At 41.8% G+C, this 26,938-nt stretch overlaps 2 protein-coding genes across 3 annotated transcripts in view; one reads left to right on the forward strand and one right to left on the reverse strand.

Annotated features, from left to right (window-relative positions):
* LOC311013560 (uncharacterized protein) overlaps positions 1 to 25,852 on the reverse strand; it is a 34,830-nt gene extending 8,978 nt beyond the window's left edge. The window contains exons 1-2 of the mRNA XM_084009671.1: positions 24,453 to 25,852; positions 23,989 to 24,355 (exon numbers count right to left, since the gene is read on the reverse strand). The gene's annotated coding sequence lies outside the window, so the exon portion shown is untranslated. The remainder of the gene's footprint in view (positions 1 to 23,988; positions 24,356 to 24,452) is intronic.
* Positions 4,727 to 10,495, forward strand: rnf4 (ring finger protein 4). Of its 2 annotated transcripts, XM_084009677.1 has the most exons (8): positions 4,727 to 4,888; positions 7,600 to 7,630; positions 7,746 to 7,929; positions 8,050 to 8,135; positions 9,372 to 9,384; positions 9,465 to 9,588; positions 9,971 to 10,022; positions 10,104 to 10,495. In XM_084009677.1, exons 2-8 carry the CDS (start codon positions 7,619 to 7,621, stop codon positions 10,251 to 10,253), a joined length of 621 nt encoding a protein of 206 aa, XP_083865803.1. In that variant the 5' UTR covers positions 4,727 to 4,888; positions 7,600 to 7,618; the 3' UTR covers positions 10,254 to 10,495. The 2 variants fall into 2 exon arrangements, with proteins under 2 accessions (XP_083865803.1, XP_083865804.1); XM_084009678.1 differs by lacking the exon at positions 9,372 to 9,384 and having other exon boundaries at positions 8,050 to 8,148; positions 9,492 to 9,588.
* Positions 25,853 to 26,938: the final 1,086 nt, after the last annotated feature.

Genomic DNA, 26,938 nt, shown 5'->3' on the forward strand with positions numbered 1-26,938 from the left:
ATTTGGGCACGTACATTCAAATATGTGCATTTGTTTTTCCCTGGTGAAAATAGAGCGGCAGAGCTATCTAACAAGCCCTTTATTGTCTCCTTGTGTTCAGTATTTGTGTCGATAAACGCGTGCGTAAAGTTGGAAATGTCACACTGCAGTAGCCACGGCGCACTTCTGCAGTCATTAATATATATGATAATATAATATATAATATATTAATATCCTCCTGTCCCCCCGCCCGTTGCGGTCACGCTTCGGCGGTGGGCCGAAATCCTCCGCTTCACCTCCACTTTCACGTCGGACCATTTCTTTTTTATTTCAGGGAGTGTGCGCTGCTCCGACCCCACAGTGTTCACTGCCTCACACACACGCTCCCACTCACATTTCTTTTTTTTGTGTTTATGCCTGATGAGAGGCTACCAAATAATACTGGTCTTCGAGTCTCGACTTCGTTTAAGAGCGTTTCGAGCTCAGACTCGGTGAAGTTGCGCTTCTTCCCTTTTTCATTTTGTAGATCTGATGCTGCAGAGAGGGGAATCCCCGGTGCAGGCCCTATTTAAATGCATTTGCATATTTAAATGGAGGCGTGGACAGGGAGGAGTTTAGCACTTCCACATGTGCGCTTAATTCCACGTTGATTGGGATGTACAAAGGAAAAGTGCTTGGATCCATGTGTACGCACACTTTGATACATCTGATTTTTTTTGTGCGTAGGACAGTTTCTGGATTCTAGCGTACGCCATGTTTCAGTAGGAAATCCACGCAATTCCAGTAGGAAATCCACGCACAGGGCCCAGGGGCCTCATGTACTAGAGCTTAGTACATGAGGCCCCCAGGGGCCTCATGTACCTCATGTACTAGAGCTTAGTACATGAGGCCCCCAGGGGCCTCATGTACTAAGAATTGCGTGGATTTCCTACTGAAAAATGGCGTACGCTAGAATCCAGAAACTGTCCTACGCACAAAAAAAATCAGGGGCCTCATGTATCAATGTTGCGTACGCACAAAAACATGGCGTACGTAATTTTCCACACCAACGTTCAGATGTATCAAAAGTGAAATGAGCGTGGAAATGTGCGGTGTCCCACGGCAGCTTCATGGCTGGCGTACGCACGTTTCTACAGCTATTGTTCCTTTGGCGACACTCTGAGGTGATGCTGGGAAACTGTTAATTATGTGAAAACAATTAGTCCTCAGAGTAATGTGCACATCAGAGACACATTAATGGACAATTAACACACACGTGTTTGCAATCATATGGATGGATATAAAAGCATGCACAAAGTGATGAAAAAATGGCATTAACAATGGCAGCCTTGGCCTTGTTAGAAGACATCGCAAACGGTAACATCAGACGTGAGAGGGTGTTTAGAGAACGGGAGGATATGTTAGCAAATGACGACAACTGGCTCATGAGTCGTTTAAGGTTGCCAAGGCCAGTGTTACTGGAGCTGTGCGCAGAGCTGCGGCCGGCCCTAGAAAGAAACACAGCCAGGAGCCAGGGGTTGTCCGTGCCCACACAGGTGCTGACCACTCTGGGGTTTCTGGCAACAGGAGCCTTCCAGAGGGAACTGGCCGACCGGTCAGGAGTGTGCCAGTCCACTCTGAGCCGAGCCATGCCAGCGGTGTGGGACGGGATCATAAGAATGTCATCCAGGTACATCAAATTCCCATACAATGCTGTTGAACAGGCCAACATTAAAGCGCAATTTGCAGCAAGAGCCGGTTTCCCTAATGTAATCGGAGCTATTGACTGCACACATGTTGCTATAAAAGCGCCATCACAGGATGAATTTGTTTTTGTCAACAGGAAACATTTTCATTCAATAAATGTTCAAATAATATGTGATGCGCAAATGCAGCTCACCAACATCGTGGCAAGGTGGCCTGGTTCAACGCTCATTTATTCTTACTAATAGCATGGTTGGTAACAGGCTGGAGGCTGGCACGGTGCGCGATGGGTGGCTTCTCGGTGAGTAAATGTATCCGTTTAATTGCGCCCCGAATGTAAACCAGCACGATGCCCATTTGGGCACGTGCATTCAAATATGTGCATTTGTTTTTCCCTGGTGAAAATAGAGCGGCAGAGCTATCTAACAAGCCCTTTATTGTCTCCTTGTGTTCAGTATTTGTGTCGATAAACGCGTGCGTAAAGTTGGAAATGTCACACTGCAGTAGCCACGGCGCACTTCTGCAGTCATTAATATATATGATAATATAATATATAATATATTAATATCCTCCTGTCCCCCCGCCCGTTGCGGTCACGCTTCGGCGGTGGGCCGAAATCCTCCGCTTCACCTCCACCTTCACGTCGGACCATTTCTTTTTTTATTTCAGGGAGTGTGCGCTGCTCCGACCCCACAGTATTCACTGCCTCACACACACGCTCCCACTCACATTTCTTTTTTTTGTGTTAATGCCTGATGAGAGGCTACCAAATAATACTGTTCTTCGAGTCTCGACTTAGTTTAAGAGCGTTTCGAGCTCAGACTCGGTGAAGTTGCGCTTCTTCCCTTTTTCATTTTGTAGATCTGATGGTGCAGAGAGGGGAATCCCCGGTGCAGGCCCTATTTAAATGCATTTGCATATTTAAATGCAGGCGTGGACAGGGAGGAGTTTAGCACTTCCACATGTGCGCTTAATTCCACGTTGATTGGGATGTACAAAGGAAAAGTGCTTGGATCCATGTGTACGCACACTTTGATACATCTGATTTTTTTTGTGCGTACGACAGTTTCTGGATTCTAGCGTACGCCATTTTTCAGTAGGAAATCCACGCAATTCTTAGTACATGAGGCCCCAGATGTATCAAAGTGTGCTCCTCCCTGTCCACGCCTCCATTTAAATATGCAAATGCATTTAAATAGGGCCTGCACCGGGGATTCCCCTCTCTGCACCATCAGATCTACAAAATGAAAAAGGGAAGAAGCGCAACTTCACCGAGTCTGAGCTCGAAACGCTCTTAAACGAAGTCGAGACTCGAAGAACAGTATTATTTGGTAGCCTCTCATCAGGCATTAACACAAAAAAAAAAGAAATGTGAGTGGGAGCGTGTGTGTGAGGCAGTGAACGCTGTGGGGTCGGAGCAGCGCACACTCCCTGAAATAAAAAAGAAATGGTCCGACGTGAAGGTGGAGGTGAAGCGGAGGATTTCGGCCCACCGCCGAAGCGTGACCGCAACGGGCGGGGGGACAGGAGGATATTAATATATTATATATTATATTATCATATATATTAATGACTGCAGAAGTGCGCCGTGGCTACTGCAGTGTGTGACATTTCCAACTTTACGCACGCGTTTATCGACACAAATACTGAACACAAGGAGACAATAAAGGGCTTGTTAGATAGCTCTGCCGCTCTATTTTCACCAGGGAAAAACAAATGCACATATTTGAATGCACGTGCCCAAATGGGCATTGTGCTGGTTTACATTCGGGGCGCAATTAAACGGATACATTTACTCACCGAGAAGCCACCCATCGCGCACCGTGCCAGCCTCCAGCCTGTTACCAACCATGCTATTAGTAAGAATGAACGAGTCATGCGTTGAACCAGGCCACCTTGCCACGATGTCGGTGAGCTGCATTTGCGCATCACATATTATTTGAACATTTATTGAATGAAAATGTTTCCTGTTGACAAAAACAAATTCATCCTGTGATGGCGCTTTTATAGCAACATGTGTGCAGTCAATAGCTCCGATTACATTAGGGAAACCGGCTCTTGCTGCAAATTGCGCTTTAATGTTGGCCTGTTCAACAGCATTGTATGGGAATTTGATGTACCTGGATGACATTCTTATGATCCCGTTCCACACAGCTGGCATGGCTCGGCTCAGAGTGGACTGGCACACTCCTGATCGGTCGGCCAGTTCCCTCTGGAACGCTCCTGTTGCCAGAAACCCCAGAGTGGTCAGCACCTGTGTGGGCACGGACAACCCCTGGCTCCTGGCTGTGTTTCTTTCTAGGGCCGGCCGCAGCTCTGCGCACAGCTCCAGTAACACTGGCCTCGGCAACCTTAAACGACTCATGAGCCAGTTGTCGTCATTTGCTAACATATCCTCCCGTTCTCTAAACACCCTCTCACGTCTGATGTGACCGTTTGCGATGTCTTCTAACAAGGCCAAGGCTGCCATTGTTAATGCCATTTTTTCATCACTTTGTGCATGCTTTTATATCCATCCATATGATTGCAAACACGTGTGTGTTAATTGTCCATTAATGTGTCTCTGATGTGCACATTACTCTGAGGACTAATTGTTTTCACATAATTAACAGTTTCCCAGCATCACCTCAGAGTGTCGCCAAAGGAACAATAGCTGTAGAAACGTGCGTACGCCAGCCATGAAGCTGCCGTGGGACACCGCACATTTCCACGCTCATTTCACTTTTGATACATCTGAACGTTGGTGTGGAAAATTACGTACGCCATGTTTTTGTGCGTACGCAACATTGATACATGAGGCCCCCGGTCTCTTGTTAGTCAAGGTTAGTGAGGATGGAATGCTCCTCCAAGAGTGAAGATAACGTCAGACAGCAACATTGCTGTCATATTCAAATGTTTAAATCTGTTGGGTTCGTAGTCTGTAATGTAAAAATGTGACAAGGGTTCCAACGAATTTTTCTGGCAGGAGAACATCAAGTGTGTGATTTATCAGATTTAATCCGTGGTTCACATTATGGAACAGCAGGGGGCGATGATGAGACTGTAACACCGGTTACCTTCCGGTTCAGCAGAAGAAGAAGACTATCCTGAACAGGCGGTAGAAGCCGATATTTGTAGCTGATCTGTGGCCATAACCAGTCACTTTATTCCTTCATGTTTGAATGCGTCTACCTTAATGCAGCTGCGGAACTCCACAACAGCTCACAGGAGAGAAAACACAGTGACGGTGAGTGAAGACAGCTAAATGCTAACAGGAGATAAAACACAGTGACCTGTGAAGACAGCTAAATGCTAGCAGCTAACAGGAGATAAACACAGTGACGTGTGTTAGATAGCTAACTGCTAACAGTAGAGAAAACAGTGATGGTGAATGGAGACAGCTAAATGCTAACAGGACAGCTAACCGCTAACATGAGATAAAAACAGTGACGGTGAGTGGAGACAGCTAAATGCTAACAGGACAGCTAACCGCTAACATGAGATAAAAACAGTGACGGTGAATGGAGACAGCTAAATGCTAACAGGACAGCTAACCGCTAACATGAGATAAAAACAGTGACGGTGAGTGGAGACAGTTACATGCTAGCAGCTAACAGGAGATGAACACGTCACGTGTGTTAGATAGCTAACTGCTAAGAGGAGAGAAAACAGTGACGTGAGTGGCGACAGCTAAATGCTAACAGGACAGCTAACCGCTAACAAGAGATAAAAAGAGTGATGGTGAGTGGAGACAGCTAAGTGCTAACGGGATGAAAACAGTGACGTGAGTGGAGACAGCTAACCGCTAACAGGAGATAAAACTGTGACGTGAGTGAAGACGGCTTGCTGTAATCAATCAACTTTATTTGTATGGCACTTTTCATACTTAAAGTAGCACAAAGTGCCTTACAGAAAATAAAAGAAAACCCAAACAAAAAATGAAGAACAAGGAAACACCATAAAAACCCAGACGTCCCACCCCCACAAATATACACACAGAGATACACATACACACTCACACACATACGTAGTCATACTCACAGACATTCACACCCACACAACCACACAACCACACACATACACTAGCTATTGCTGAGGAGACATGGCTGGGCACCGAGATCTGAGGTGAGGAAGAAGCTACCTTTGGGGGGCCGCGCACACCGAGAGGAAACATGGTCCATGACTACAGGGGGCGCCGCCACAGGGACCACCCCAGCCCAGGCGGACAGGAGGCTCCCACACTGTCAAGTCTTTAATGTCTTATGCAGGTTCCCCGCTTGAAAGGGTCCTGTCTTGTCTACCCCGAAATGATGAACTGGATTCCACTCAAAGGCCAACACTTCCTTTCTGTTTTTTCCTCCTTTTATTTTGGCATATTCAGCAATTAAATGACATTTCCACTTGATTTTTTGCTTCAGCCATCTCTTTGAAGGATTGTTTTTTTGTAGGTCTCAAGGTTCTTAACAGTTTTAGTCCTTTAGCAGGTGAAAAACCTTTGAACCGCAAAAGATTTGTGTTTTTTAAATAATTTCCACATTTCATGAAAACCACTGGCTATGCCCACTACTGTTACCACTTTTTAAGCTCAATATCATATGAATCTTTAACTGTTTTTTAACACAATTTATCATATTTATTAAACAATTTTTAAACCCAGTTTTTAAACATTTTTATAGTACATTTGACCAATATCTAAAAATACTAAACATTTTCTATAAAATTTTAAAGTGTAATTATTTAAACATTTCATCATATGTACCATCAAAGCATTAGAAATTAACCTTAACCTCACCATGACTTCTACCACACCAAAGCATTTGCACTTTACACTAATAACAAACACTAATTTCACCCTTTTTTCTTTGTTAGCGAACAACAACAATAATATTTCGCACACATTCCCACCGGACATCACATCCAGGCATTAACGGGTTAAACGGAGTCTCTTGCTGCCGACTGTGCGGCTAAAGCTACGCTAATATTTACTGCAGCAGCAGCAGACTTCGGCTCTCTCGCTCCTTCAGAGATCAGTTTCTTACCGGCTGCCAATCGGGTGCTGTAGAACGTCAGTCCTGCATGCCTTTGCTGGCGATCGTGGCAGTTTTGAGAAAGTTTACTGGGTTATAGCGTTTGTTTTTAGCCGCAAGTTGACTACCGTCGTTCCTCGCTTCCGCTGCTGTGTGCCATTTTTTAAAGCCCCGGGTGGAGCTCGGCAGGTGCATCGGTTCCGCCCACTTCAATTGTTGTGGGCTTGTTATTTTAGCTGGGCCTTAATCCATTTATTGCAGTTTGACTCGACACACACCACGGTGTAGAGCTCTCCAACCACCCAGGCCATGGCCGTCCACAGGACAGCACCCCTTAATGCTAACTGTTGTTTCCGGTGTTGTGTCAAAATAAGTTTCCCATCTAAACTTTAAAGCCATACAGGGTTGGTTTTCCATAAACCTCTATAACTTAAAGTTCACAATATATACACTCATCAAACGGCAAACCTTCATCATCACAGTCTAACACCAAGTTGGTGAAACTTCAGGGAGATCAATCTGTCCAGTTAGGACATAGAAGTGATGTTAAATCCGTTTCAGTGAGTTTCATCTCCTACTGAGTTATGTTTTTTAAAGAGTGAGTCTGTGATTTATTTATTTCCAACTGAGTCATGTTTCTTCAAGAGTGACTCGGTGAGTTTTATCTCCTACTGGATACGCCCCGACTTTATAGGCGATATGTTGTAGTTTCTTTCTTTCGACAAACGTACTTATTGTAAGTTGCGTCTGCTAAATGTAAATGTTCAAGGAAAATGTTGCTGAGTTTCTATAGTCGCTTCTTAATAGTTTTTTAATTCTCCTGTCATCAATAAAGTTTTCGATAATGTATTATTTGATGATAATTTGTACTTTGAATGTGAAGATGAATGTAGTTAAGTATCAAGTCTAATATTTGTCTGTTTCTCTGCAGCGTTTTCAGCGTCTCTGACATGAGCAGCTCTGTAAGTTTTTCTCCTCTTTTTGATCCCATTCAGAAACCATCACTCGATGGTGGAAACATTAAAACCAGACCAGTGAAGGAGATCTGATCTGAGTTGTTGTGATGATTGTGTTCAGGCTCAGAGGAAGAGGAGGACCACAGGAAGTCCTTTGGTGTCCAGACCCAGCACCAAGACCAGCCGACAGGCTAATGCTAGGAGGCCAGCTAATGCAAACAGGACGGCTAACTTGAGCAGGTTGCCTGATGGAGACCCCCCCGGCCCAACAGAGACCATCAACGTGATGGACAACACCGAGGACAGTCAGTACACATCATAATCTACTCTGTTATATTATCACAATCGGGTCACTCATGCTACCGTGACAACCAGTCTGACCTCTGATCAATAATCTAGCCGACCTGTATCAACAATGTGTCCAGGTGTGGAGGAGGTGGTGGATCTGACCTGTGAAGGATCAGAAGCTGCTGCTGCTGTGGTCGACCTGACGAACAACGACTCAGTACTGGTAACAACAACACGTAGTACACAGTTATACTACTGTATAATACAGTAATTAGGGATGCAAATTATCGAGTAATTCATTAATCGATAGTTGTTTCATCTTATCGATCGATTAATTGATAAGCGGCAATTCTTCTGAGAAGCTGAATTTCCCTCTGAATAGGTTCCATCTACTGTATACGTAACATAAAATGCTAACTTCCTTATGATATAAAGAAAAACGCAAATCATATTTTTGAATAATTTCATTTTAATGCATTAATTTGGGGAATTTTGAGAACCAAAATATATTGTTTCCTGACCAATTTCTTACAAACTGCTGGTTCTGATCCAGATGTTGACATACTAAATGGGGTTGAGGATTTTAAGCATTCAAGAAAAGATGAAAACAAAAATGACTAAAACACAGTGCTGAGCCTTTAAACTATTCGTTTATTATGACTATTATTATTATTATTATTATTATTATTATTATTAATATAAGTGGGGGACTATTCCTCAGACTTCCTTGGTGATTTGGTTTCGTTCACATACGTCTCCACTCGCCCATCTCTGAGCGACAGCTGTCAATGAATGTGAATGTGTTCTAGCGGAACCAGCCGCGAGGATTTCCCCATACAATAAGCGCTGCTGCCTTCCTGTTTAGGCCTATTATTTGCTAGTTAAGTCCATTTGCCTTGATGAGATAATTTTGGGCGAACACCGAGACTATGGCGGCCTAAATTAGACTATGGCGCACCGCCATAGTCTCGTCAATGTGTGGGAAACACTGCTCTTTGTCCCGCTTCTCGTTTCTCTTGTCGTTAGAGCCCTGCTTCGCTTGTGTTTGCGCATGTGCGTCAAGTACGTCTGGCGTCAAGCGTGCCCTCACGTGGACTGGCGGGTAATTACGTGTTCAAAATGCAATTAATTGCAATTAATTTATTTTAATCAAGTAATTTCTTATCGACAATTAATCGATAATCGATTAATGCAAACAATGAATCGATAATCGATTAATTGTTTGCATCCCTAACAGTAATATAATACAGTTAGTATTAGTAGTACAGTTAGCAGACCTGAACCGTTGCATGTGTGTGTGTGCGTCGTCCCTTAGTGAATACTGTTCTTTTTTACGATGTATATTTATTTTACACATATATTTATTTTTAGCTTGACCATAACGATTTGTCATGAAGTGTTTGAGTCAACTAACCGCTCTTCTTCTGTTGTTCCTGCTGCTTCTGCTGTGACGATCCAGCTGGTTGACGAAGGTAAAACCTTTCTATCACTCAACACTGTGACAAAGTAGTATTAAGACACAGCCCAACATTTCTCTGATGTCTTTGATCAGGTCCTCAGAACAGTACTGTCCCCACAGCTGAGAGTTACGTCGTCAGCAGTGATGAAGACGAGGACACACACCCTGTCCTCAACGTTGCAGTAATGTCTTCTGTACAGACCAACAGCTCCTCCAGGTAATAGACTGATCCTTGCTAAGGACTACTACTAAGGACTTTGGATTGAAAACACTTAAAAATATGTGTTATCATTTTTACAATTTATTTCCCTGATTCATGATCATCTTATTGAAGATGATTTAATTGTTCACTAAAAACAATTCTGTATCTTATCTGTGACACAATAAAAATATTTGTTTCTTAATAAAATGTTAAGTGATTCCAGTATGTTTTACTGTCATCTTGAGAGTTTGAAGCCGATTGTGATGATTATCAGGATATTATCGTGAATCGCTATTTTGGCCAAAATAATCATGATATGAATTTTTCGTCCCATGCTACAGCCAGGTAATAAATGAATCCCTACTAGAAACCATTAGATTCTCTGTCTGTGTTTCAGGTCGACTCCGGGGACGATCAGCTGTCCTGTCTGTCTGGACTCGTACTCCGAGGTGAGACCAAACCACTCTTGTTAAACACCTGGACAGCTGGTACAATCCTGCGTTCTGATTGGCTTATTGTCTCCTTTGCAGATCACAGAGAGCGGCCGATTGGTGGTTTCCACTAAATGTGGTCACGTGTTCTGCAGCCAGTGTCTGAGAGACGCTCTGACATCATCACACACTTGTCCTACCTGCAGGAAGAGACTGACCCACCGACAGTACCATCCCCTCTATATATGACTGACATCATCACACATCTGAGGAACTTTTGGATGTGACATCATCAGATCTTTTTGCTGCTGAGGGGTATTATCAAACAGAAGACTTTGAGCTGCGTTTGTTAGTGATTCTGATTGATAATATTGACATAGTATGATTGAGACAGTATATTTGATATTCTTGTTTTTTTTGTGTCTCTTACTGTTTATTTTCTATTGTGATTGATAAATGTGTTTAAGTAAAAATAAATTCTATTCATTCTATTCAATTATGTGAAAAGGTGTTAATTCTGACTGAAACTGAAGTTAAAAGATCAGGTGAGTAGGTAAAACCTCAGGTAAGATTCAGGTGAGCAGGTGAAACATCAGGTAACGTTCTGGTCGTTTTTAAGTTGTGACGAATCAGTTTCGAGTGGCCTCATCCATTTTGAAGCGCTGTGATAGGCTATTGGCTCCGTAAAATATTAGAGACTACGCTTCCTCTGCCTTTTCAAACCTTACAGAGACTTTGTAAATGTCCTTGGACTGCAGAGAACGACGGGTCTAGTTATGGTGAGATAAAGCCTCATGAAACGTCAGCCTCTCAGCCAGATGAACCACCAAGTAGTTCTTCGACCAAAGCTTCAAATAAGTGCGCTAGGGACACCTAGTGGTGAATGAAATTATGAAGAAAGGAAAAGAGTTTCCAGTCAACCTAACGTGATGTTTGCTTCATATGCCGATACAACATGAAATAATTTGAGGAATTAAAGTCATTTTGGTGATACGTGTGAGTGTGCCTTTCATAAAAAGTCCCTTTAATAGGACATGAATAAGACATTAATTTAATATAGGCTACGAGAAGTTAGTCATAATCAGTGTTGGGAGTAACTACGTAATTACGTTTTGCTGTAACGCGGTATGTAGGCCTAAGGCATTACAAAAAAAAAAATGGTAATATTTTACTCGGTACAAATCTCAGTAACGCGCGTTACAATGCATTTTAAACCCGAAATCAATTGGTGTGTTGTTTTTAACACAGGCGGGCTCACACCGGACCGAAAATCGGTAGGCTACAGGTACTGTAAGAGTACTGATAACTGCAGTAAGAGTACTAATAACTATTGTAAAGGCGGGCTCACACCGGACCGAAAATCGGCGTCTTTGAGAGAGTCGGCGTCCGTGACATGAGTCTACTTGGTGTGGTCGCTCGAATCGGCCCACGCCGGCGTTCATTTCAGCCTATTCAAATGTGTAATCCGCCATTCGAGTCGGTCATTCTTTTACCATTCTGATTGGTGGAGGCTAGCAGCTTGACTAGCGAATCAGTGACGCCCGGAAGTGACGATGCTAAACATACCAGATACAGTAGGCTTGTTTCGAATCAAGCATGCGCATGCATTTGCCTCGCAAAACAAGGCATTCTGGGAAAAAAACGTCACAAATGCTGGTGATAACTTCCCTTTGCGACATGTCACATGACTTTAAAAACTCGCGGTATCTCCAGGGTACCTCCCTTCGCATGCTTTTCTGTGCAGATGGTCTGAAATAAGTGCGGACATAAGACACTCCCCTCAACATTGCCCTAGTTGGTTAGAATTATCACGTGGTATTTCCCACGTGAGAAGATTCCTCAGCCTCCGTCAACAACGGGACTTCAAATGCCTCGGCTCGAGTTCGTAAGCGACGAAGAAAGCCAGCGCCACTGGGCAGGCCATATTCTTTGTGCAAAGTCCGTGAAGTTTCCCCTGGCGCGATAGTTTTTGTTATGTATACAATTATTAATAAAGTTTAAAAAAAAAAAAAAAGTCTGAAGTGCACCTGTGTCCGACTTGACGTAGTGGGAACTTGGCGTGTTTATGACGAGTTCCGGCGGATCCTCTCAAGTCTCGTGCATGCATCGGCGCAAATGCATGCGATCCGAAACGCGCCCAATGGAATCGAAGAAGGTGGTCTAGAGAGGACCGGCTACTTCCGGTTTTCGTGTTTTTTGGCCCACAATACAGAGTAGCGCCGCCTGTTGTTTTGGAGACATTACATCTCGCGCAAGCGCGGAAAGTATGGCGTCGGCTGTAATTCCGTAGGTGTGAACCGCCCATGTCGTTGTTCGAGTCGGCCATATTAAGTAGCCGACGCCGAATTTACCGACGCGAGTCGGGCAGTTCTTCCGGTGTGTACACACCTTTAAGGTGGTAACCCTTATACAAATTCGCCATCACCGCGAGATACACAGAGGAGAAAAAACCCGCGCAATTGTTTACTTCCTCTTACTGTTAGTGATTGAGGAGAAGATGACGGCAGCAGCAGAGTCGGACTCTACATTCGCGATCGCGAGATGGGCAAACGCTCCACTTTTGGAAAAGTGTGAAAGCCGGTCCGTGTAACTCTACACTATGTTAATTAATCGCTGTTGTTAGCAGGCTCCATGAGCTGGACACCGACTCATGGAGCGGCTCCCTGTCGGTCAGAGCGCAGCCGACCCGGCACACCGAGGATCAACAGCTGAGGGGCGGCGGCGAGGACGCGGAGGCTCCGATTCTCCCCGTCGGTTTTGAACCGCTTTTATGTCTGTCATGTTGGGTTCTTTATATGATAGTGAATAAAGACTCGACTGCCGTAGAGCTAACATTAACACGCTTTACTAGGAGGGGTTGCTGCTATATTTAAAAATACATTTCAGGGGAAACAGATGTCACTTGGTGTTTTTCCATCATTCGAATATCTTTGTGCTGTGTTGAAATGCTCTCCCAGAGTTCTCCTGTTAATTATTTACAGGCCACCTAAATATTCGTCAAATTTTTTCAATGATTTTACTGAATTATTGTCTAGCATCTCCACTGATTTTGACTGCCTAGTTATAACTGGTGACTTTAATTTTCATATTGATGATTTGAATGACAAGGGTGCAAAATAACTTTTTAATATTCTAGACACATTTGACCTTTCTCAACATGTGAAAGAGTCTACTCATTGTAAGGGACACACCCTGGACCTGATTATCACAAAAGGTCTCCATGTTTCTGATGTTTTTGTGACTGATCCTTCATTGTCTGATCACTTCTGTGTTTTCTTTAATATTTCTTTCATTCCTGACACACAAACAGAATCAAATAAGGTCAAAAAGCGGTACATCAATGAACATGCCAATGTACTCTTTAATAATGCCATCTCCTCGTTACCACCTCTAAACCCATGTCATGCTGATGATCTTGTAAACATCTTTAATTCCAAAATTCTGAATGTCATAGATGTCATTGCACCTGCTACGGTTAAAACAATTTCTGGTAAGCAAAAGGCACCCTGGAGAAAAGCTGCTGTTGTGACAGCCCAGAGAAGAGAGTGCAGGAAGGCTGAACGAATCTGGCGGAGTACTAAACTTCATATTCACCATGACATCTATAAAGAGAGCCTCCGGGCCTACAATTTAGTCTTAAAAAGTGCGAGAGAAACATACTTCTCCAATATCATAAACAACAACGCTAATAAGGCGAAAACCCTATTTGCAACTGTTGACAGACTGACCAACCCCCCAACACAAATACCAGCTAAACTCCACTCCACGCAGAAATGCAATGAGTTTGCATTCTTTTATACTAATAAAATTGAAGGCATCAGACGCGCCATCAATATCTCAAACAAAAAAGTTGGATCACCACCCTGTTCAGACAAAAGTAACACAGCAATGATGGCAAGCTTTAATGCCATAGACTCTAAAACTCTAGTGGAAACGGTGACAAATCTAAAATCATCCACCTGCTGCCTTGATGCTTTCCCTACCAACTTTTTTAAGAATGTTTTTGACTGCCTATCAATAGACGTATTGCAAATAGTTAATAACTCCATTCAATCAGGCAATTTCCCAAAGGCCTTCAAAACTGCAGTCATTAAACCTCTTCTAAAAAAGCGGAGCCTAGATGCCTCTATTATCAACGGGCGCATGGCGTCTGTCCGACTTCCCATTTGTCCGACTTCCCATTTGTCCGACTTCCCATTTCTCCGACCATACATTTCTTAATTTTTGCGTCCATTAGTCCGACTCTCTATTTATCCGACTACCCAAAATTTCGACTTCCCATTTCTCCGACCATACATTTCTATATTTTTTTGTCCATTAGTCCGACCTCCCATTTCCCCGACCTAAGTATGCCCGGTGTTACGACTCCCAGTAATTACGACAGTGTATTAGACCGACTAATCCGGCCCAGAAGCAGGATAGACTGAGATATCAACTTGTATTTTGACGGCGCCACAGTGTAGTCAAAAGTGCGTGGGTCCTGCTCCTGTTCCTTTTATTTTTTAAGACATGTGCACAGATGTGATACAGTCAGTGAAAGCTTAATTAATAAACACAAAGTCTCGGCATCCGAAGGAGGAGATGCCTTGAACGGGAAGCAGACCGTGGTGGATTTCAATCACACACTGTTGCAACTTTAGAAACTTTTATCCAGGAAAAAAAAGACTTACAAACACGGACCAAAACGGCTCCATACGCACAAAAATCCAAAAGAAACTAAAGTTAAAAAAAATTAAATTATAATCTCTGCATGACATTTTGTTCAGTGAAATCCACAGACAAGACGGCTGCAGAAGTAGGGCGTCAGTTTATTTTGAAAAGTGCTGGGGACAATAACCATATACTGGAGTTTGTTTTGAGGGGTGCTGGGTAGGCTGTTCCGTTAGTTTTGACTTTTGTTAACACTAGAGGTGACCCCGAATAGTCGTTGATTGGATTCGGAGGAGTCTCATTCACACCGATCACCCGGGGGGATCCCAGCCACTGCGTGGAACCCTTGGTGGACCTAGCGGACCTCGTCTCGTGTGGTGGGCATCTTTATGTGGGTCCGGGCACGACGCAGGAGAATCGGTGTCACAGCTGCCACACTCCGTGACACCGATGCCTTGCTGAGGCCGGTGCCGTCCCCCACCACCTCCAGGAAGCTCCCCACTGCGTAAAAACGCAGCGCAGCCAGGAGCTGCACCTCAGGGCTGAGGGCAAAGTTGCAGCGGGTTGCTCTCTGGATGTGTGGAGACAACAGAGTGATCAGCCGTTGGATCTCCGCACGGGCCAGCCGGTACTTTGCCTCACCAGCCCGGTCTGACAGCACGTCCAGTGGGGAGAAGTGCTGATGCACGTATGCATTTATGGAAACCGTCTGGCTTCGCGCACGGCGACGCTGTTGGTTCGCCGCGAGAATGTGCTGTATTGCAGCCATGGACTTTGGCTAGATGGCGGATAAAAACAATGATCGATATACATAAACACAACGGAGAAATGCGCCGCGGAAACAAGGAGACATCTAGTCACATCTTTACAACTTTACGCATTCGTTTTGTTGTCAGAAATAAATCGCTCACATGGGCAAGCAGGGCACCGTTGTTTAGCCCCGTTTCTCTAGTTTAAGAGGAAATAACCCGCATCTTTCTAGCGTAAACCATTACGGAGTTGTGACGCTCTAAAGAAAACATGATTATTTGTAGCGTATACGCTACAATGGGTCTCAGAGGTTGTTATATAATTTCCTTAAAACCACAGCATCATAAATCACTGACAAATCAGATGTTAACATATAAAACTCAGTAACAGTCTCCCGCTCTCTCTCCCTCTGAGCAAAACTTCACTTCCCAGCCTGACACTCCTTTCTGTAATTTTACACGTTTGTTTTTACCAGTTTCCATTGTATCACGATTTATAAGCAAATGTTTATTGCAGCAAAAGGAAATGCACAATAGTAAAACACACTAATGCATACCGTAAAATACCAAATAATAGCCGGGGCGTTTATTTGTTTCAATCACTTAACAGACCAGGCGTTTATTTGTACCAGGCGTTTAATTCCTTCCTCTCAAAAATCCGGGATGAAAATGTCACAAACTTCTCCAGCTTCTCGGTGAATTCTCTGGCATCCTTCTGGTCAATAGTTGTTCGTCTTCTGCAAGTGAAGTTGTTGCGGCGGAGGAAACGATTTATCCAACCAGCACTCGCGGCAAACTCCTCATCTCTGCTGTCACTCACGGTGGCGTACATTTGTTTCATCATGATAACCCATCCCCGCATGTTTATCTCCAGCTCCTCGCTAGCCTTCTTCACCTCCACCAGGCAGCCTGGCCCTGTTGTGCGACGCATCGTCATGGAGGCCGATCAGCACCATGGACAGCTCCGCTAACAACCCGGACCTCAGCTCATCATTTGCGCACAACGTGCACCAGTGTTACTGTAATAACACAGGGGTGGGCAATATTTTATTTAAAATTAGTCAAACCATCAGCCATAGGTACTGAAGAAACATAAATATGGACTCGAGGCATTTTGTTTTACTGATCATTAAGTACCCAAATGACTGCATCAATAAATGAGGAAATGATATTCACAGACCCTATTTTAAACAAAAACATGATCATACTAGTAATGGATATTACAATTAACCACAAGAACAAACAATTCTCAATGTTGTAATGCGCTAAAAAAAAAAAAAAAAAAAACGTTTCATTGAATTACAGGTTTAAGTTTTCCACACACATCTGCATATATGAGTTTATAGTACTACACATAAAAAAACAAAGTAAAGAAAAAGCCAAAGTCCATGGCTGCAATACAGCACATTCTCGCGGCGAACCAACAGCGTCGCCGTGCGCGAAGCCAGACGGTTTCCATAAATGCATACGTGCATCAGCACTTCTCCCCACTGGACGTGCTGTCAGACCGGGCTGGTGAGGCAAAGTACCGGCTGGCCCGTGCGGAGATCCAACGGCTGATCACTCTGTTGTCTCCACACATCCAGAGAGCAACCCGCTGCAACTTTGCCCTCAGCCCTGAGGTGCAGCTCCTGGCTGCGCTGCGTTTTTACGCAGTGGGGAGCTTCACATTTAAACCATGACTGTGAATCTCCTTCGCCTCGAGCCTTTCCAAACTGACCCAGAGCCGGTTCGGTCCAAAGTCGGAATTCTGGATGGTCGGATTAAACCCTGGTCGGAATACAGAGATTATTTTGGTCGGAGCAATGGGCAGTCGGACCAATGGGCCTAGAAAAGTCGGATTAATGGGTAGTCGGAGAGATGGGCGGTCGGACTTTTGGGCCGTCGGACTGACGTATGCTCCCCGGGAGGGTCTAAGTCAGTCATAAGTCTGTTAGGGTGAAGAGTGAGGCTTCACCTCCTGACCCCCTGTCTTGACACGGACAAGATTGGTTGTACAGGCAGGAAGGACTTCCTGTAGATCCTTATTTTAGCTTTCTTGAAATAGTAGTGCGACTTGAAATGAGCTGTGAGATCATGAGGTAGCTTCTGAAACTGATAATCTTTCTCTCTCCCTCCTTCCTGTCTCTAATTGCAGACATCCCTGTTGGTGACTCTGAAGTGTAAGTTTACACACATGGATTTTGATTTTGCTATCACTAAACTGATATTTCTTTGATTTACATTTTAGAATGACCTCTTTCTGCCTCATGCCCAGGTCCACATGGAATGTGAGCCCTTACACAGATTTAAAAAACAAGAAAAAGAATATCATTTTCTAAGGAGAAAAATTTAGGAGTAAATAAAAAACTTTGTGGTGCACAATGAAAATTAATAATAATGAAATTAAGTAATGTGCTTTTTGCTTAATAAAGGAACACGAGAAGACATTTACAAGCAAACTGATTTAATTCATGTAAATGTAAAATGTACACAATGTTTTATAATTATTTCTGCTTCAAAATTGTTTCAAAATAATTATTTATTTGATCATATAATTGTGTATACTTTAAAGTGTTCATTTGGGCTATTTTAGATTAGTCTTTTCACGAAAATGCTAATTAGTTTTAGTCATTTTTATTCTTCATAGTTTTAGTTGATGAAAACCAAAACATTTTAGTCCAGTTTACCTGTTCAGCTGACTTTAGCAGTTCAGATAACAGACACTCCACTGCCCTACTGTTATTACAGACACCTGAACTAACCACAGACACTTGCTACAGCGAGTGCTGCAGAATGAAACGCATGTATAAACCTGCTGATCAGATGAATTTACTTATTAACTGAAGGTACTGTTCCAGCCCACTCTAACACCTGGTTGAATGATGAACGATGCAGCTTTGCAGTAACTCCTGAGTCCTCCGAACACCTTCAGTAGTGATACGTGGGTCAGTCACACTCTCACCCACCACTTGAGTGTGTTTGAGAGGGAGAGGGACAAAGGGACAAGCCACAGAGAGGGAGAAAAGACGGAAGGTTTAAACTACATTTTTGTCTCGTCTTTTTTCGTCAAAGAATATGACCGTTTATTATCATCACAATTAACGTTAAATGACAGTGCTGCCATCTCATCATAGTGTCGTTAGTCAGGAAAAAATAGGTAGTTGATGAACATGTATCCTCTAGTTATCGTGACTTGCACTTGAGTGCATAAGGTTGAAGGTTGATTTAAACCTAAAAATTAACATAAAATCTTACAGTCTTGATAAAGAGCTCTTAAGACTACAAATTGAAACATAATACGAAAAGTAAAGCAAAGAGGCTATTTCATTACCCCCCTACTCCCTGTCTAACTGCAGACCATCAGTGTCAGCAACCCTGCGGTGACTCAACAGTAAGTTCACAGACATGAATGAAATGCTGAATTTCAGCACTGAGCTTCAAATTAGTGGATGTTGCCTATACACACTTACCAAAGTGGCAGTGATATACTGAGTCTTGTAAAACAGCCCACTGACTAGATGCATTTCATAACACCATTGTCTTTCACATAAATCTGGCAAAACCAGAAATGTAGTAATAATAGGGCTATTTGTTAGTGATTATGTTTTTAGACTGTTCATGTGAAAACACCTTTTTACTGATATTTTATCTTTGGGTAGAAGTTACTTCATTTGATTTCTTACATTGAAACTGTCTAATGTATTATTTTTTTTCTGTCTTACAGGTCCGGCTGTCCAGCCTCTCTCCTCTCCTCTCCCCTATCATATTGGCTTTCGATCTTTGTATATCTTCTATCCACTCTGACTTAAATATTGGCTCTTCATTCTATCCTGTCATATCTACCCCTCTGTCTAAATTGTGACATTCTACCTGTCTATCCCTCTAATCTGTCAAACATTGTGACTCTATCTATACCCACTATGATTCGGGCGCGGGTCCCATGCCCATTCTTGGATAATTGAATAAGTGGATTTTTGAAAAACTGAAATCTTGAAAAAGTCTCTTGGTTGAAAAGTGCCTTGATCTTGACTATTTTTGGAATCTTGAGAGTCTCTTTCTCTCGTGCTCATTCTTTCCTGTCACCTCTCCTCAATCCAAGAACCTGATCTACCTTTGAACAGAACTCTGAGATCTCTGCTATCAATCTCTATACCCATCCTCTGAACCAAAGATCTTTTGATCTTTCCAATTTGCAATTAATTATTTTTGAAAAATATAACTATTTTTACAAATTGAACAACATATTCAATTTTTTGAAATACTGTATAATTACATAATTAATAATTGAAGCTTAAGAGAATTGTTTTTCTCCAAAATTGATTTGAACATAAAATTGCTACACAACTGTTGCTTACTATTTTAACTTTTGAATTGAAAGTTACAATTTTATCAGAAAACATTGGACTTGAAATACACTCTGATTAAAAATTGAAGCTTGTAAATTTGAAAACTCATTTATACTAGAAAAGTCGTGTAGTTGTTCCTGAACGGTGCTGCTGTTTCTGAGATCTGTTGGTTTGTATCCAAAGGTTTGTTTTGATTGTAATTATCTTCACACTTTGTTAACTTGAATAGTGTTAATAAGTGTAAAAGTAAAACAACTACATACATTGTATTAATTATTATCCAGTTCAGTTATATTATTATTTGTACACATTGTTTGAGTCTGTAAGTGTTGTTGTGTTGTTTAACCTGAAATAAACAGACAGACGATCTGTGAGGAGGACCTGGCTGTTCCCTGTCTGCAGACTCAACCTTCTTCATCTACCAGAAGAACTCATCTGTCATCACACTCACACAACAACTGTAGTCCTCATATTCAATATAAACCTTGATATATAAATATATATGTGTTACTGAATATATATCAAACACTGAAAAGACATCTAGTCTAGCATTCAGTTATTCTCTGCTGGTAAGTTCAAACACTTGAGGATCAGGACAGATCATAGCTGATATTGGACTATTGTTTGCATTTTGGAGCATTATAAGTGGAAAATATTAAAATTGTATATTCTGTGATTTACACATTTAAATAGCATTGATATTAACAGTATCATTGTTAGTGTTTTGGTCTTAAATTGTTTCTACACTAGTTCTTACACTAAATACTGTTTCCTTAGCATTAAATTGAGGAAAGTCTTCAAAGTTTAATTCACCAGTCTCTAGTGGATTACTACAAACAAATTACAAAGCTTTATTGAAATTTAGGTGGGTTGAAATCAGCAATAGCATTGTGATTAGCATAATATATCTTCTCTAGTGTCTGTGTTTTCACATTGAATATCATTTCCCCAGATTTGACAAGACATTTTAAAGAACTGAATTTACATATTAAATTAAATTTATTCTGTTTAGAAACCTGTAGGAACTGAAATCTACATATCAACAGTCCTAAGACAACAATTTCTATAGAGAGGTTTTGTCTATCTTAGTCCATATTGATATTGAAATTTGATTAGTAACTTCATCTCTATTTTGAAGCCAATTTGATCAAAAATATTATATAGTTACATTGAATTGATTTACAGCTATAATTTCAAACATTGGACTAAATACTTTTTTTCCCCAATCTTGTACATATTCAAATATATAATTGTTGTAAGGAAGAAATTAAAGATAACAGTGTTCTTGTAAAACAAGAAATAAGATTGAAGTGAAAGTCCATATTTACACTAAGAAGTGTAGTTGTTACTGAACATTTTGCTCTGCAGGTGTGTACCCAAAGGTCAGATATCTTCATAATTCACTGGCCACAATCAGTTTTACTCAACTGGTCTAAATAAGTACAAGTAACACCGAATTATATGCATTGTTCCTGATTCACATATAAAGACCTGTTTGCATCAGTAAGTGTATATAAGTGCTTTGTTGTTGTTTAACCCCTCATATACTGTAATTCATCAACCAAGTGGGTTATTTGATCATAGTTTATATATATATATAAACCTGAATATATTCAGACTGTTTGAGGAATTTAACTGAGCTTGTGTCATTGAATTTGACATTAAAATTATTTTTATCACAAAAATAAATATAAAGCTACGATCACAATCTCAGTACATTTAATTTGAACATTAATACAGATCTCTTGATAGTGTTATATATTACATATATTTCCACAGGCTTTTTGGCCACAGTTAAGTCTGTTCCTTTGATAAATAGTTATAAAAAGAATAGTTTTGAAACGTTAACTCTTTTCAGTGAGTTAATTTGTCATCCTAAGTGCTCTTGATTACTATAAGCAGGCACAGGTTTTTCTTTATTCTGATCCTGTGACATTAACTGTTCATTCATATTGGGTTTAATATCTTGCTGTGTAGAAAATAAATAACAGAAAATATAGTGGTCTTGGAGCATTAAAACAATGCCAAAGAAAAATAAGAATTCCCAAGCTGCACGCCTGCGCTGGCAGAGGTCAAACAAGTTTCCCTGTGAACCAACTAAAGAAGCAGAATGTGTTGGTCCTCAGAGCAGTGGAGAAGTAAACATGTCTGCAGCATCTCATGTTCAAAGTGTGAAACAGGCAGGTCAACACGATACATCATCTGTACCACAAGTATCTTATGCTGATGTTATCAAGAGAGGATGTCCCAGTAATGACTCATGTGTAGCAGGACCTTCTAATGTGACCCAGGTAAACCACAGAGGTCAAAGTGATGAGACAAGTGTACCACAGGTATCTTCTGCTGATGTTATCAAGAGAGGACGTCCCAGTAATGACTCATGTGTAGCAGGACCTTCTAATGTGACCCAGGTAAACCACAGAGGTCAAAGTGATGAGACAAGTGTACCAAAGGTATCTTCTGCTGACATCGTAAAACCAGGACATCATAGAGATGAACCATGTGTAGCAGGACCTTCTCATGCAGACTGTGTGGACCTGGGACATCAGCCTTCTGTAAGACATGTGTGTGCATCACGCAGCCAGGCTTCCAGTAGATATGGCATAAACAGAAATAAGCAGTGTACCTGTAACTCACTGACCTTTCTTGCATTCCTTCATGAGAATGAAAACCTGACCAGAGCAGACCTGGACCTTGTTTTGGATAAGGGTAATGTGATGTACTCAGAGGTGAGGAAAGGGCTAAACCATGATGACATCTATCTGACTACAGATGAGCTCCCTGATGAAGTTCCTGCACGCAGGTGTATACATTATGTGGACATGACACAACTTTCCAGATACGGCACATTTGGAGACCCTTTACCTGGAGCTGTAGACAGTTATCTGGACCTTGAGGCAGGACTGAGCTGCTTGTTATCAGAAGTGCAGTATGGTTTACTGATGATGAGACTGTTGTGTATTGCAGTATTCAGAACCAGGTCAGGCAGGTTTGGATTTTTTGACCCCCACTCCAGAACAGCTAAAGGTTTGCCCCTCCCCCCGGGTTCACTCACTCCTGGTACTGCTGTCATGGTAACATTCACACGTCTCAGTGATATGATTGACAGGCTCATGAAGTGTCACAGAATGTCAGGCGCACAGTCCTCCAGTAACTATGAGTTGAAGCCTGTGAAGTTTTACGATGTGAACATGGACATCCTTCAGAATATCCCAGACAGAGAGAGTCAACCTACAACTCATGCTGCTGCTGTTTCAACTGCTCTGCTGGATGATGCTCCTCAAAACAAGAGTGCTGCAAAGATAAACACTGTTGTCACTGATATCATTGTACATGAGGTATCCACTGATATGGAAACTGAACCAGAACCATTGAGCCACTTCAACTTGAACTCTGTCAGATCACATGATGCTCTGCTGAATGACCCAAACTCTGCTGCAAAGGTAAACCCTGATGCCAGTGATGTCTCTGTTAACATATTACAGGGAGTGTCCACTAACATTGTCACATCCCATGATGCCCCTCACAGTGAGTCAAACTTATCTGCTCCATTGATAAATACTGTGGCCAATGATAATATCTCACATGACATCTCGCGTATACTGAAAAAACTTAGTAAAGAGCAAAGGAGAAAATATAAGAGTAGGCTAATGCGCTCTGAAAAGGTATCACAGAGAAAGGAGAATCAAAAGAGGAAAGAGAGGGAAAAGTATGCTTCAAATGAGACATTTAAAGCAAAGAAAAAATCTGACTCAAGCAGGAAATATTCTAATGAAGAATTCAGACAAAGAAAACAAGAGTTTGTTACAAAAGAATATGCCGGCACATTAAGATGGCCGCAGCGTGAGGGAGCGCAACGCAGGCGTGTCTGCTCTCTTAAAATAGCTCGACAAATTATCCTTTTTGTGCTATATACACCTTTGTCATATCGGAGTGTTTAAAGTCCTGCTTTTTCTCCTGCCTGTTGTTGTTTGGCACAACGTTTGGACAACACTTAAACCGCAAACAATGGCTGATCAACAAAGCCTGATCTCCCTACAAACTTTGTGGGACGGCATACAACAGATCAAGACTGAAATGCTCGCTCACCTTGATGCAAAAGTGGATCCAATACAAACAAAATTGTGCAACATCCAGGTGTCTCTGGACACTCTTGGAGAACATGTTTCCGCATTAGAGCATCGGGTCGGAGCAAACGAGGACGACATCACAAATCTCAGCACGCTTACCAAGGAGCTAACTAAGGACAATGCCTACCTGATGGACAAGATTCAGGACCTGGAGAACCGAAGCAGAGCCTCTAACCTTCGCTTTGTAAGGATTCCAGAATCCGCGGAGGGCCGTGATATTCTGGGCTTCATGTCCAAGCTAATCCCACACCTGCTCGGCCAGGAAAACTTTTCCACTCCGCCGGTCATTGAGCGGGCGCATCGCACACCTATGTTCCGCAACAATGACAGAGCAGGTCCAAGACCCATCCTGATCAAACTCCTCGACTTCCAGGATAAGGTGAAAATCCTTCGCCTTGCCAGAGAGAAGAAAGAGCTGGTGTTTCAAGGTAATCAAATACATATATATCCTGACTTCAGTGGTGAAGTAGTGAAGAAACGCCGCTCCTTTGATCCTGTTAAACGGAGACTCCGTGAGTTAAACTTAAAATACTCTCTCCGGTAGCGGTCCACTTTGAGTGTCATTGTCAATGGGAAAGCACAGCAGTTTACCTGTCACAGAGCCGCTGAAGCTGCTTTTATGATCCTCTCAAGCTCTCCTGTGACTCCCATGAACTCTTCCTAATAAGAAAAGTTCACACCGAACCACAAGTGCTAATGCGGTAGCAGTTTCTGCAGCCATTAGGCCTATATGAACAGAATCCTGCTGTAACTGCGCTTCTTTTTTTTTTTTTTTTTTTCCTCGTTGCCAGCCGTGAACGGCTGTTGTTTACATCTGGCTGTCATCCGGTGTAAAACTGAACTTTTTCTTCTTCTGTTGGATCTGTATGACGGCAGGCAGCCAGCTTGGCTGTGCGTTGTCGCCACCTACTGGACGGGAGTGTGGTAAAAATGAACAGTAGTACTAAAATGCCAGTTGTTTTCAGTTCTACTGACAGCTGAACGGCACGGAGCTATGTCACCACTTTTTTTTCTTTTCTCCACCCCTTCTTTTTGATGCAGACTAACCTGTGTTGCAGACCATTCTTGGTCTTTGTCCCTCTCACGGAGATGCCTTGGCCTAGGATGGCTGGGGCCGCTGGGTCATCGTCTATGTTTTTTGTGTTTGTGTTTGTTTTGTGTTTTTGTGTTTTGTGTACCAGTTTTTGTGTCATATTATCACAACCCTCTATAACTTTTTTTGATCACCTTATCTGCCTAGCCCTGAACAGTGCTATTATTCATATAAACCTCAACGTTCTTACTGAATAATATTAAAGGTTTAAGAATCATTCACCTGAATATCCGAAGTCTTGTGCCAAAAATTGATTTACTTCGTGCATGGGTAGTCCAACACAATCCCAATATTATTACTTTGTCTGAAACATGGCTCAATAGCAACATCTCTGACAATGAAATAAAACTTGAAAACTATGTACTATACAGAGCTGATAGAGGCTCCAGGGGAGGTGGTGTGGCTACTTATGTTTCCTCTAATTTAGCTGCCGAGCTAATTATACCTACAGTTAAACCAATACATTTTGAATGCCTTTTTGTCAAAATCATATTTCATCACAATAAATATATTACTGTTGGTAATGTGTACAGACCACCCTCTGCCCCTGTAGAGTCTTCCAAGTGTTTGATGTCTACCTTTGATTCTATCTCTTCTAAAAATGAAATGATTATTCTAGGTGATTTTAACAAAAACTGGTTAGACAAGTCATCTGTTAAAGACAAAAATAACTTTGAAAATCATAATTTAACACAACTCATAAAGGAACCCACTCGAATTACTCCTAAGTCTCAATCCCTGCTTGATTGGATACTTGTCACTCACCCTGAAAGATTTGTTGAAAGTGGTATTTTGTCAGACTGCTTCAGTGATCATTCAGTTATCTATTGTGTTTGGAAAATTAAAATTCCAAAAACACCACCAAAATTAATAAAAATCAGACAACATAAGAAAATGAATATTGACTTGTTTATTAATGATTTAATTTCTATCAATTGGGACAGGTACCAGTTAATACCAACTGCTAAGGATGCCTGGGACTTTCTATACTCTGAGTTCACACAAGTAGTAGACAAACATGCACCTTGGAAAATCTCTAAGGTCAAGGGACGACATCTTCCCTGGATAAATGCCGATCTTTTAAGTCTCTTCAGACAGAGGGATAAGGCCTGGGCTAAATTTCGGCAGACAAGGGAAAATGCTGACTGGGAAACATACAGGAAACTAAGAAATATCTCCAAAACAATGACCCGTAATGCAAAATCTGATTATTATAAGGAATGTCTATCCAATAAGTTTAAAAATCCTAAACAATTCTGGAACAGTATAAAAACCATAATAAATACCTCGGATAAAAGCCCTATTAATAAAATATGTGATGGTAATACGATCATTCATGACCCCTCTTTAATTGCGCAAGTGTTCAGTCAGCATTTTTCCACAGTCTGTTCTGATTTAATTTCTGATTTTTCTTACAATTATTGTTCTTATAATATCCCTGCCTGTCATAGTACCTTTTCATTTACTAAAATCACACCTCAAGAAGTTCAGAATGTTATTAAACAACTTAGTCTGAGTAGCGGCGCTGGCCTTGACGGGATGGAATCAAGATATATTAAATTGGCCTCCCATATCCTTATGTTTCCTCTTGCTGATTTGTTCAATTTGTCTTTTGCTACCTGTGAGATACCAGCAATGTGGAAATATTCACGAATTACGCCAATACATAAAGGTGGCGACATCCTTGATCCAAATAATTATAGACCAATATCAATAATTTGTACCATTGCAAAAGTATTTGAAAAATTAATTTTTAATCAAATATCAGATTATCTCAAAGTAAATTATATTCTGTCACCTTTTCAGTCTGGATTTAGACCTAACCACTCAACAACCACTGCACTTGTAAAATTGACTAATGATATATTTTCAGCATCGGACTCTGGTCATCTCACAGGAGCTATTTTTATTGATTTGAAGAAGGCCTTTGATTTGGTTGACCACTATTTACTTTTAGACAAGCTTCATGCAATTGGTTTTTCGC

This window comes from Eutrigla gurnardus, assembly GCF_963514095.1.
Source record: "Eutrigla gurnardus genome assembly, chromosome: 5".
NCBI lineage: Eukaryota > Metazoa > Chordata > Actinopteri > Perciformes > Triglidae > Eutrigla > Eutrigla gurnardus.